The 13,390-nt window shown below is 40.7% G+C and overlaps 1 protein-coding gene across 1 annotated transcript; it reads left to right on the plus strand.

Annotated features, from left to right (window-relative positions):
- The first annotated feature begins 373 nt into the window (after positions 1-373).
- Positions 374-12,869, plus strand: LOC311275251 (uncharacterized protein). The gene is made up of 4 exons (XM_084383617.1): positions 374-413; positions 3,055-3,125; positions 6,954-8,543; positions 9,744-12,869. The coding sequence occupies exons 2-4, from the start codon at positions 3,115-3,117 to the stop codon at positions 11,374-11,376; spliced, it is 3,234 nt and encodes a 1,077-aa protein (XP_084239743.1). The 5' UTR covers positions 374-413; positions 3,055-3,114; the 3' UTR covers positions 11,377-12,869.
- Positions 12,870-13,390: the final 521 nt, after the last annotated feature.

Raw genomic sequence — 13,390 nt, forward strand, 5'->3', positions numbered from 1 at the left:
TTATTTCAGTCCGCATCACTTTAGACGGATATACAGGCTGTAGTAGAATCACATCTTTAACAATAAGTGATGTTTATTCAGTCCCAATACAGCACTGAGATACAGCAGCCAACATATGGTCATTAATAATTCACTGCAGTCTATAAGTGACACAGTTTTCTGTTTCTGAGACCGTTTCTGTGACATCATGTGTCCACAGCGTGTCCACCCTTCCTACTGATAAAGAGGTCCACAGCTGTAAACATGTCCGTCTGTAACTCTCACCCCTCCCTTCACCACTTGTTTAATTGTTGGTTTGAAGTCAAAGTGTTTCTGTGAAATCACGTGGCCACAGAGTGTCCACCCTCCCTGCTGATATAAATCTGCTCTGTGTCCCACCTCAGCATCAGACAGCTTCGTGAAGCCTTCAACAGGTAAGAAAATGATAAAATACTTTAGATTTGGCATCATTTAAGACGCCTAAAATGAAGCTTGATATCATTATTTATATTTCTAGATGAACAAATAACCACTGATTGCAGAAGAGTTTAAGAAATCAAGAAAAAGTCTATTTCGTGAATGTATAACGAGAAGAGGAAAATTATAATTTCTCCCTTTCAGATTTAAAATGCTTCACCAATCTAGAAGACCTCGGGTCTCACACTTAACCTTTGAGCTGATGGTTGATGTCTCACTGCAATATTATGTCCTATTGTCAAATTAAAGTTTCTCAACGGTTGTATTTTCACCTCAGGATCAGAAACACACGGTTCATCTAGGCTACGGTACATTTGGAGCGTACATATTAACAAATCAAATGTTACTTGATTCTGGCACAAGCTGTGAGCCTCCTTCACTGTGAACGGACTCTGAGGCGACACCTCGATTGCAAATGTTTGTTCATCAGTGTTATGAGCCCTTAACTTAGTCGAGACCTGCTATTCTCACACTGTGGTACCACTGGTGCTACACTGGCTCTCTTTAGTGGTGCCCAAGAGCAATCTGACTTGTTTTTGGAAAATGAAATGAGTTCATTTAAAAGCATGTGATACTCTCAAAAGGGAGGGTTTGTCTTTCCTGTGATATTTTGTCTCAGCCTGCTTCGTAGTCACATTCATGCACACCGAGCGGGTTCTGTCTGTAATGTACAGGATTGTCATGTGAGTGAAAAGTAAAGTATATGCACATAAATGCATAACCCTCAACTACATCAGCAAAATGCAATTTACAAAGATAATGATGTTAATGCAACAGAGAACTGAGAGCTGCAGAGAAACTCAAGTTTCCTGACAGTTTGTTTCAGGTATGTAATCATAAAACCTTTAATTCATCACTAAACCACAGTAATATGGAGATCCACAACATACTCCAAGATGACATTATGCAGTTCACACTGGAAGAGATTTATAATCTCTTGCCTTAATGACTTTGGTCTCGAGCAGAGAAGTGCACTGATGACGGCCCAATAAAACAGCTTCAACACAACAACACAATAAATGTTTGAGTTGTTTCACTGACGTTCATGAGCATGAAAGAGCTCCGGGCTGAAGCAGGATGGAGGACTGACGGAGTTCAAATAAAACAATAGAAATAAATAATTAATAATGAAAAATAAATGTAGGCATTAATTACATTATAAAATGTTTCAATCTGTTTTTGTATTTATGTACCGTGGTATTGATTCAACTGTCTGTTTACTTTTCCATTTAAGTTTCCATTTGTAGTAATACATTTATTCATTTTAAAATGTATTTACTTATCTATTATTTATTTCTGTATTTCCATTCTTGATGCATTTCATCTTCATTATGTGAATGAGAAGGTTGTTATTCAAAGTCAGTCACAGCACAGTAGATCAGGACTGCAGGTGGAACAGTCTCCAGAACAAACCTGAGACGCTCTCAGGTTCACTTCAGTGATCTACAGCAGCTCGACCATCTCTGATGTCCTCCAGCTGCTCTGCCTGAACTCTGAGTGATTAATGTCTCCTGATGGACAGATGGATCCACCTGTTGCTAAAAGTAACCGCTAGCTGCTGCTGTATGTAGCGTTAGCTGCCATTAGCTAGTTAACCATACATTTGGTGGTCCTATTAGCCGACTCTCCCGACTGCATAATTAGTGATCGCATTGCTTTAGATAGCCAATCAGAAGGAGAGTAGGGCGAGTCTCAGCAAGAAAAGCAGTGGGATCCACAATAACACCTCCCCGCTGGTTCTTCTCGCCTCTGGCCTGAAAACCTCCTCCTACCAGCGGCCCACAGCTCCTGTGGCAGAGGTGTAGACGCCAACACTCCCAAGGAGAGTCGAGGCCCAGCAGAGACAACTGATGGAACCCCTAGCTGCACAGCTAACTGAGCTAACTAGCTGCACTGCTAACTGAGCTAACTAGCTGCACAGCTAACTGAGCTCACTAGCTCCAAAGCTAACTGAGCTAACTAGATGCATCACTAACTGAGCTCACTAGCTGCACAGCTAACTGAGCTCACTAGCTCCAAAGCTAACTGACCTCACTTGATGCATAACTAACTGAGCTAATTAGCCGCACGGCTAATCAAGCTACATACCTAAGTAACAAGTGAAGCTATGTGTCCATCATGAGACTGTAAATCTCTGAGTCCTTTTCTTCATTAAATATGATCCAGTTGAACCAAACCAGTGAGTTAAGTTGTATAGTTGTGTTGTGGACAGGAATCAGAGACGCTCCTCTCTCTGCTGTTTTTCAGCCTAGTTCATGTCTCATTTTTGGTCTGAAAAACAACAGATTCATCAGATTCAGTCCCTCATATCATTATTATCCATCATCCGTCATATTGTGTGTGAGTACAGAGTCGTAGACAACAGTAGACGTGAGCTACTATACCAGGGCTCCTGAGACTGCTGGGCTCAGTTCTTAGCTGGAGACCCACAGTGAGCCGGGCCACCAGTGTGGGAGCCCAACATGCAGCTGATCTATGAACTCTGATGTCGACCAACCAACAGATTGTAATGATGTGGAATTATTCCATTGTGTAACTTTTTCATGACCGATGAATGAAAATGCTGTTGAGGTAATAGTTTTATTTTTGTTCATCCAGACACCAACACCTGTTTCAGCCGTTCACCCTCACTGTGTGGAGCTGTCTCTACCTGTCACCATGGCAACAGGGTGAGTAAACACAACATGCAGTAAAGTATAACTACACACACATGTACACACAGGAGGTTAAACACTGAACAACAAACTGTTTATAACGTGAATGGTAGCACATGTTTGAGGTTTCAGTGTTTCAGCCTGAACAGTTCTTCACATGATTCTTCTGTTCTGCTGTTTCACTGGAGTTACATCTAAGTTTTAACGTGTCGAAGAAGAAGCTGAAGGAAGATGAAACGTTGTTGATCTGTCGCTGGAGAGATTCACTCGATACAGCAGCTCAGGAGTCAAAGCAGAGGGAAACAAAGATAAAAGTTAAAAAGACAAAGACAAAAATAGAATAATGGAAAAATAAAGTCAAAATAAGGATTATATACGCTCTATTCACCAGTCACATACAGATATGAACAAACAGAACAATTTCACAGGATAACTGCACCCATAACTGATTGACAGTTTCCATTCTTTTCCAGTGAGCTGCTGTCAGATTGATGACTACCTAATTCATAGTGTGTGCATCTATTACCACAAGGTGGCAGCAGCAGCACATAGTGCAGTAGTGACACAGCATGAATCAAAAAACATAACAGGGACTGTTGGAGAGCAGCTTGTGGATGCTCCAGCTGCTCGGTTCAGTCATGCTGTTTACATCACCAGCAGCTGCTGTGTGCTCCTCATGAGCCTTCATCGTCTGCTCTTCTTACATTATTCTTCTTACATTATTGAGCTTTGTTGGATGTCTGACCTCTTGTAGCCAAACCACTTCCATGATTGAACTAGCTCCCATTTCAGGTTGTCAAAAGAGTTGAGGTCTCTTCACACTGGCCATATACCATCTGCAAGTAAAAGGACATTATACAAGTGATTAAGAAATATATAAGAGCTCTGGGTTTAAACCTCAGGGTTTACAAAAAGCCCCTAAAATTCATCCTAGCACCAGACCAAGGTCTCAGATCATTGAGAGGAGAGCTGTCGTTAACGGGCGTGGCTGGTGGCCGTATCTGATTCAAGGGCTATTCAAGTCGGGTGCCAAGCCAGAGGCAGCAGGTAGACGTTCAGACGTAGGCAGTGAGAAGCAAGGAGAGTCTCCTCGCTACCAGCTTAAGCAGTCCCTATTTAAATCCATATTAAAGTAACACCTTGTAGGTTTAGGGACCTAACCCTTTATCACAGAGAGCTGGTCCAGTACCTCCTGAACAGGTGTGAACTCAGGATCTAACAACAGTCAAACTACTTTAAGATGATGGAAAGTTTAGTGCAACACAGTTATAAACGTCTGCAACAGTTCAACATTTTAGACCTGATCCAAAACAGACCTGTGGAAGAACTGACTCAAACAGGTATGACTCAACTTTTAGACGATAGTCGACCTTTGAATTTAAAACTAGATTCAGACAGATGCAGTAAAGTGCAGCTATAGACACAGATACACACAGCAGTCTATACAGAGCACAACACAGTGACATGTGCATCACTTTAACAGCAGCACATGTTGATGGAGGTCACAGTGTTTTCAGCTGAACAGTAATTATTGTGTTGTGTTGTTTTCTTGTAGTTAAATAAAGTTTGTAAATGTTGAAGAAGTGGAAGAAAGGTTGAACACAACTACACTGATGTCAACATGATGACTGCAGAGAAACAGACACACATGCACTCCTTCATGTTCATGTGGTAGAAATGTAACATGTTGGTCTCATGTCTGAACCAACACTCGAGTCACTTCATGTAAAAGTCACAACAACAATGTGACTGTCAGACCTGAAACATTTCTGTATCAGCAGCAAAACACTTCACATACAGCAGATGTGACTGAAACAAGAAGGTCAACATAACGTGCCGTCACTCAGTGTTTGTGCATCGAGTGTTAATGTTCAGTATTCATCAACAATCATAACGTCTCCACTAACAACATGTTTTATAACTGACAGCTGTTTTACTGTCTCATCATTCATGAGCTGTTCATAGAGCAGCTTCACCTTCTCCTCATTCACAACAACTACACATTTTAACGCAACACAACACAACAGCTCAGCCACATGTCAGTCAGCTGTTGTTCAAACCTTCAGAGCTGTTAACTCACTGATGTGTTTATTACTGAGGTCACAGTCAGTGTGTTTCTGTACTGGACTCTGTGGTACTGAAAGGTGTTTCTAATATTCTGTTCAATAACTGGAGGCAGCGATGCATCAGAAACTCTCTGACTCTGACAGCGGCCGTCACAACTGATCAGAACTGTAAATGTAGAATTAATGTCTGAGCTGCTTTATTGGAGTCTGTGAGATTTTAAATGTGTATGAATAAGGTAATGAATGTTTGAGAGGATCCCACTGTGATTCATAGAGTTTATATAGTTTTATATAGTCACACACACACACACACACACACACACACACACACACACATACACACACACACACACACACACACACATACACACACACACACTCATCAGAGCATGAAGGAAAGTGGAAGTGATGTCGTTGGTGTACAGGGGCTGGCAGGTGATTGGTTTAAACAGTCACATGGTGATTATATACATCTTCTCTTCATATGACTGACTCACAATATGAAGGTGGCAGATTTCATACAACTGACAGTTAAACTGAGGCTACAGATTCTTATATTAACATTCATGTTTCCATTTTATGAAACGTGTTCAGAGGAAACATTTCAAACTGAAATCCCTGTTCAGTCCAGCAGGTGTCGTCGTGTTCAGTCTTTAGATCCAGGACATTTCTCTATGAGAGGAGTTTCAGTAGGTTTCCTCTCTGGCTGGAAGAGTTACGTGTTCAAGCCTAATAAAGTGCAAAGGTTCTGCAGAGCCCTGCTAAGTGTCAGAACAGTGTTTGGTTCTGGTTCTGCCATGTTTCCTGTACTAATGGCTTTTGTGTGGACAGATGTGTTGTTTCAGTGCTCTCTCTCTCTGACAGCATGTAATGACTGATGTTGTGTTGCAGTTCTTGAGTTGTTTCATAGGAAACTTGTCACCAGTGTGTGGATGGTAAAGAGTTGTGTGTCCCTTGTATTGTTGCAGTGGCTGCAGTTTCCTTGTAGATGAAGACAAGTGTAATCAGGTTTCAGGTTTAGGAAAGTGTGTCTCTGATTGTCGGTGCTTGTTGCAGTGATAGGATGGGGGACTGTGGTGATCTCAGCCTGTGATGGTTCTGCACTGAGGATGTGTCAGCGTCTGTTGATGATGTCCCGAGTTTCTGGTGACAGTGATTGAATTCAGTTGTAAAGATTATTCTTTGTGTTCTTCAGATGCGGCTTTAGGTTTCAGCAGCTCAGCTCTTGAAGATGTTAATGCACAGTGGTAGACTTCATGTGTTGTAGATGGGCGGGTCCACTGATCCGTCTGTGCTAACAGCTACATCACAGGATGCTAGAAAACCATTTATTACACGTTTCTATTGTTAATGAAGCTAAATGTGGAAACTTAAAGCAAAGTTCTGCCTTTAAAACTTGAACCAACTTTCACCTGAAACCATTTTCAAATAGTTTCTAAAGTTTGATTTGATTTAAGTGTTTAAAGATGTAAACCCTGTTTATTGTTTAATACATTCTGTAAATCACTTTGAATTACATGTGTTTGACTTCAGAGTGGTTTTAATACCTTCTCACAATCAGAAGAGGTCCATTACAACACCAGAACACTTTAAATACACAGTTGTAACATTTTGTTCTGGTCCAATCAGTAAATAGAAGTTTTATTTAGTTTTATTCTGATTCATTTGATTTAGCTTTTTCACAATTAATATAAAATAACATGTTGAGACGTAGAAGGAGGGGAGGCTGAAGTCTGTACATGAAATTAAATGTTTAAATGATCTCCTTCTTCTACAGGAAAACAAAAGGCTCAATGAAATACAAGGACATCATCTTGGACAGTCTTCCTGTCCGTCCAGGATCTCCTGCTGTCTACCAGCTGAGACCAAAGAAAGAGAAGATTGGATCTCTAAGAAGAATGACTCTTGGTGAAAAAGATCTGAACAAGACAAACAGAACCATCTTACTTGTGGGAGAAACAGGAACAGGAAAATCTGCTCTGATCAACGCTCTGGTCAACTACGCCATGGGAGTGAAGTGGGAGGACGATGTCTGGTTTCAGATTGTAGAGGACGAGAAGAGACAATCACAGAGTCAGACATCAGATGTGATCGTGTACCAGATCTTTGGATTTGAAGGTAAAACTCTGCCCTACTCTCTGACCATCATCGATACTCCTGGATATGGAGATACCAGAGGGATTGAACAAGATGCTGCAGTCAGTGAAAGATTATTAGACTGGGTCGGCTCAGCAGATGGAGTTCATGAGATTAATGCAGTGGGTCTGGTGCTGAAAGCAACTGAGAATCGTCTGGATGACCGACTGATGTACGTCTTTGATTCAGTGGTGTCTCTGTTTGGAAAAAACATTGAGAAGAACATCGTTGCCCTCATCACACACTCAGATGGTCTGACACCTGAAGATGCTCTGCAGGCTCTAGAAGATGCAAACATTAAATGTGCCAAAGACGAGGACGATGAGCTTCTTTATTTTATGTTCAATAACCACCAGAGCAAAGAGAAAACAAAGAAAACTAAGGTTGCCTTAAAAAGTGCATGGGATGTGACAACGGATGGAATCAGTCAGTTCACAGACTTTCTGACAAAAACTAGACCACAAAAGCTGAAGACAACTGTGGATGTTCTGAAAGAGCGAATCAGACTGAAAGCCTGCATCCAAAACCTGAAAGAGAAGATTCACTGGAGTGAACTAAAACAGACAGAAATCCGACAGACCCAGGAAGCTCTGAAGAAACATGAACAAGAGATGAAGACTGATGAGAAGTTCACTGTAGAAGTTCCTGTGAGCTACAGAGAGACTGAAAATATCGGTGGGTGGTGTAAAAACAGCGCTGTTCGCTGTACAGTCTGTGAGGAGAACTGTCACTATCCATGCAAATGTAAGAGTCTTGACAAGTGTGAGGTCATGAAAGATGATTACTGCACTAAATGTACCAAGAAGTGTCCTGTGTCAGCTCATGTGAAAGGAGACAAGATCTATGTGTACATGACAAGAAGAGTTAAAATGACCCTACAAGACGTGAAGAAGAAGTATGAAGAGAACAAGGAGGAACATGAGAACAAGTTGAGCCTTTTGGAAATTCTTGAGAAGGAAATGGAAGAACATCAGAAACAGAGAGATCAGATGTTGGAGGAGTCCTTCCAGCATGTTGTCAAACTGGAGAAGATCCTCCTGAAAGTTGATTCACTGTCAACTCTGGTCCACTTGGACTTCCTGATTGAGAAGATGGAGGAGAAAGGAGACACAGAGAAGATCCAGAAACTGGAAGAGATGAGGAGTCGAGTGGAGGAGGATAAAGGATTAGTAGCAGTGCTGCAGTACAGGTTTGATAACCTAACATCAGCAGTTAAAGGAGCAACAATGAGGTGAGTGAAGACCCTGACAGAGAGCAGACAGTGTAGAAAACAGCTTCACACGGTTGATACAAATGTTGAAACATCACAAAATGTTGTTCAGTGTGTTTCTATAAAGTGTTGATGTGATAACTACATGAGAACATTGAGATGTGATCACCACAGCTAACAGCTCTGCATTAAATGGAGTGAGGACGCCCCCTGGTGTTTCATGTTGAATACAACAGCTCCCTCCTCTATATCACTCATTCAACACAAAGCCACATCCTGTTGTAGAAAAGCACATTATTTGTGCTGCACATTGCTGTTATAATCATGTTTTTCTCCAATATAATCAGGCTTTTGCTCACATGTTTATGCTCTTGCTGGTGTGAATAGATGTGTCTTATATATCCACCATGATATTATAATGTTGAAGTTGTTGTGAAACTAAATAGAAGTAAAGTCATTATAAAGGATTTCAGCCTGGAGGGGGTTAAACCTCTTCCTGTGTGTTGTGACAGTGTTAATAACAGCAGCATGTATGTGTGGAGGAGGTCAAGGTGCAGCTGGTGGATGTTTGACACTTTGTGACATTTGGATGAGAGAAGAACAAAGTGTCTTTAGACGAGAACATGTAACGATCAAGTAAAGAAAGGTCAATAACAGCTTGAGTGAACTCATCACATGTTAATGCACAGTGGTAGACTTCATGTATTGTAGATGGGCGGGTCCACTGATCCGTCTGTGCTAACAGCTACATCACAGGATGCTAGAAAACCATTTATTACATGTTTCTATTGTTAATGAAGCTAAATGTGGAAACTTAAAGCAAAGTTCTGCCTTTAAAACTTGAACTAACTTTCACCTGAAACCATTTTCAAATAGTTTCTAATGTTTGATTTGATTTAAGTGTTTAAAGATGTAAACCCTGTTTATTGTTTAATACATTCTGTAAATCACTTTGAATTATATGTGTTTGACTTCAGAGTGGTTTTAATACCTTCTCACAATCAGAAGAGGTCCATTACAACACCAGAACACTTTAAATACACAGCTGTAACATTTTGTTCTGGTCCAATCAGTAAATAGAAGTTTTATTTAGTTTTATTCTGATTCATTTGATTTAGCTTTTTCACAATCAATATAAAATAACATGTTGAGACGTAGAAGGAGGGGAGGCTGAAGTCTGTACATGAAATTAAATGTTTAAATGATCTCCTTCTTCTACAGGAAAACAAAAGGCTCAATGAAATACAAGGACATCATCTTGGACAGTCTTCTTGTCCGTCCAGGATCTCCTGCTGTCTACCAGCTGAGACCAAAGACAGAGGAGATTGGATCTCTAAGAAGAATGACTCTTGGTGAAAAAGATCTGAACAAGACAAACAAAACCATCTTACTTGTGGGAGAAACAGGAACAGGAAAATCTGCTCTGATCAACGCTCTGGTCAACTACACCATGGGAGTGAAGTGGGAGGACGAGGTCTGGTTTCAGATTGTAGAGGACGAGAAGAGAAGTGAAATACAGAGTCAGACATCAGATGTGATCGTGTACCAGATCTTTGGATTTGAAGGTAAAACTCTGCCCTACTCTCTGACCATCATCGATACTCCTGGATACGGAGACACCAGAGGGATTAAACGTGATGTCATCATCAGTCAAAGATTATTAGACTGGTTCTGCTCAGCAGATGGAGTTCATGAGATTAATGCAGTGGGTCTGGTGCTGAAAGCAACTGAGAATCGTCTGGATGACCGACTGATGTACGTCTTTGATTCAGTGGTGTCTCTGTTTGGAAAAGACGTGGAGCAGAACATCGTTGCCCTCATCACACACTCGAGTAGTACGACATATAAAACTGCTCTGAAAGCTCTCGAGGCTGCAAACATTAAATGTGCCAAAGATGAAAAGAAGCAGCCTGTTCACTTCCTGTTTGATAACTGCCAGCATGAAGACAGGACAGAGGACCCAGAAGATGAGCTTCAACATGCATTTACAAAAACAACTAAAGGTCTGAAGAAGTTCACAGACTTCCTGGAAAAAACTGAACCACAAAAGCTGAAGACAACTGTGGATGTTCTGAATTCACGAGTCAGACTGACAGCCTGCATCAAAAACCTGAAAGAGAGGATTCAGTTGACTGAACTAAAACAGACAGAAATCCAACAGACCCAGGAAGCTCTGAAGAAACATGAACAAGAGATGAAGAAAGATGAGAAGTTCACTGTAGAAGTTGATGAGATCTACAAAGAGAAAGAAACTATCAGTGCTGGGGGGTGGTTGTTTTATAAAGGAGCTACCTGCTGTACAGTCTGTAAGGAGAACTGTCACCATCCTGGATGCACAGTGGCCTGGAGTCCAAAGGACTGTAAGGTCATGGAAGGTGGCCGCTGCATTTCATGTACCGGGAGGTGTCCTGTGTCAGCTCATGTGAAAGGAGACTGGATCTATGTGACCAAGACAAGAAAAGTTAAAAAGACCCTACAAGCTTTGAACGAGAAGTATGAAAAGGAGAAACCAGACTATGACAAGAAAACAAGCCTTTTGGAAAATCTACAGAGGGAAATGAAAGAACTTGAGAAAGAGAGAGATCAGATGTTGGAGGAGTCCTTCAAGCATGTTGTCAATCTGGAGAAGATCGCCCTGAAAGTTGATTCAGTGTCCACTCATGCCCACTTGGACTTCCTGATTGAGAAGATGACGGTGAAAGGAGACAGAGAGAAGATCCAGAAACTGGAAGAGATGAAGAGTCGAGTGGAGGAGGATAAAGGATTTAGAGCAGCGCTGCGATGCAGCTTTTATAAACTAACATCAGCTGCTAAAGCAGTTAAAGCATTTAAAGGAGCAATACTAGGTGAGTGAAGACCACGACAGAGAGCAGACAGTGTAGAAAACAGCTTCACACTGTTGATACAAATGTTGAAACATCACAAAATGTTGTTCAGTGTGTTTCTATAAAGTGTTGATGTGATAACTACATGAGAACATTGAAATGTGATCACCACAGCTAACAGCTCTGCATTAAATGGAGTGAGGACGCCCCCTGGTGTTTCATGTTGAATACAACAGCTCCCTCCTCTATATCACTCATTTAACACAAAGTCACATCCTGTTGTAGAAAAACACATTATTTGTGCTGCACATTGCTGTTATAATCATGTTTTTCTCCAATATAATCAGGCTTTTGCTCACATGTTTATGCTCTTGCTGGTGTGAATAGATGTGTCTTATATATCCACCATGATATTATAATGTTGAAGTTGTTGTGAAACTAAATAGAAGTAAAGTCATTATAAAGGAGTTCAGCCTGGAGGGGGTTAAACCTCTTCCTGTGTGTTGTGTAGGGCTTTGACATTTGCCCAAAAAATCATATTCGAACTTCGTTTGTTTATTAATATTAATATTCGAATATATTCGAATATTTATTGATAATATTTTGATCATTAAATGCCTCCAGTAAGACCTATATTAGTATCAAAAGAAAGTCGTTTTTCTGTTGTTCTATGTTCTGTCCACCAGAGGGCAGTGTATCAATCAATAGACAGAAAAGTGTTGACAGGTGGGCTCTCAAGTTGCTGGTTGTGGAGTGGTCGATCAGTTTAGTGTTACATATTTTACAAATAACTTTGTCCTTTCTCATTATTTTTCCTTGTTTCAGGAAACCAAAGAAGCGCCACACATTACTCCTTAAATTTTCCGGCGTGTATAGTTCTCCTTCCGCACTCGCAGCCTTTTGCTCCGCCATTGTTTTTCTGTGAAAGAGTGTAAACAGGCGTCAGGCGCTAACGACGTGATAACGTCATCAGTACAGAAGCCCCAGGTGATCAATGCTCATGAGCTCGCGTTTCACAAAACAGGCTGAAAAAAGCCTCGAATCTGGATTGAAAACTATGTTTTCAGGCAAACACATTTACCAAAAATAATGCTTATTATAGGTTCGAATATTTAGAAGCTGCCCGATATTCGTTCGAATATCTTTTTTTTTTTAATATTCGAATTATATTCGAATACCGAAGTTCGATGTCAAAGCCCTAGTGTTGTGACAGTGTTAATAACAGCAGCATGTATGTGTGGAGGAGGTCAAGGTGCAGCTGGTGGATGTTTGACACTTTGTGACATTTGGATGAGAGAAGAACAAAGTGTCTTTAGACGAGAACATGTAACGACCAAGTAAAGAAAGGTCAATAACAGCTTGAGTGAAATCATTTGCATCCTGTTGTTGGCTGCAGTTAATATGTGTTATCTCAAAGTGCTGTAAGAACTGAGGAGAGACGGCCTCTCCTCACTCAGATCTCTGTGATGCTGGTGGAGGCTCTGCTTTGTAATAAGATAATAAAGATGAACTGAGAATCTGAATATTGTCCATCTGTGATTATTTCTTTTTCACAACATTGTCTTTAGTTTCTTTGTGTGAACTGAATGTTGAAGGTTTATCTAATGTGTTTTTATGTGATTTATTCTGATGTGACTCTGATGTTGACTCAAGTCTCAGTAACACATCACTGACATACTTATGCTCATATAAAGCAGTCAAACATGATGTTTGTCATGTTCATCACTGTACAGAGGACTCTGAGTCCTGAGTGTTTCTGAAGAGTCATGTGATCTACTGTACTCTGATCTGATTGGTTCTCTGGTTCCTTCATGTGTCTTCATGCTTGTAAAATCTGTCAGATGACACAGTGGAAACATGTTGATCCATATTTTAGTGATTGTAATATATTGTGTTATTACACATGAAGTCATGTCCTGACTGATGCAGTGTTCAGTGAATCATTAATAAAACCTGTGCTTGATGAAATCAGTTTGTTCAGAGTGTCTTCCCTGGATCATCAGCAGCTTTTTCACTCTGTTGAATCTTTGTTCAACAAACGTC

This window comes from Pagrus pagrus (assembly GCF_965226575.1).
Source record: "Pagrus pagrus genome assembly, chromosome: 19".
Classification (NCBI taxonomy): Eukaryota; Metazoa; Chordata; class Actinopteri; order Spariformes; family Sparidae; genus Pagrus; species Pagrus pagrus.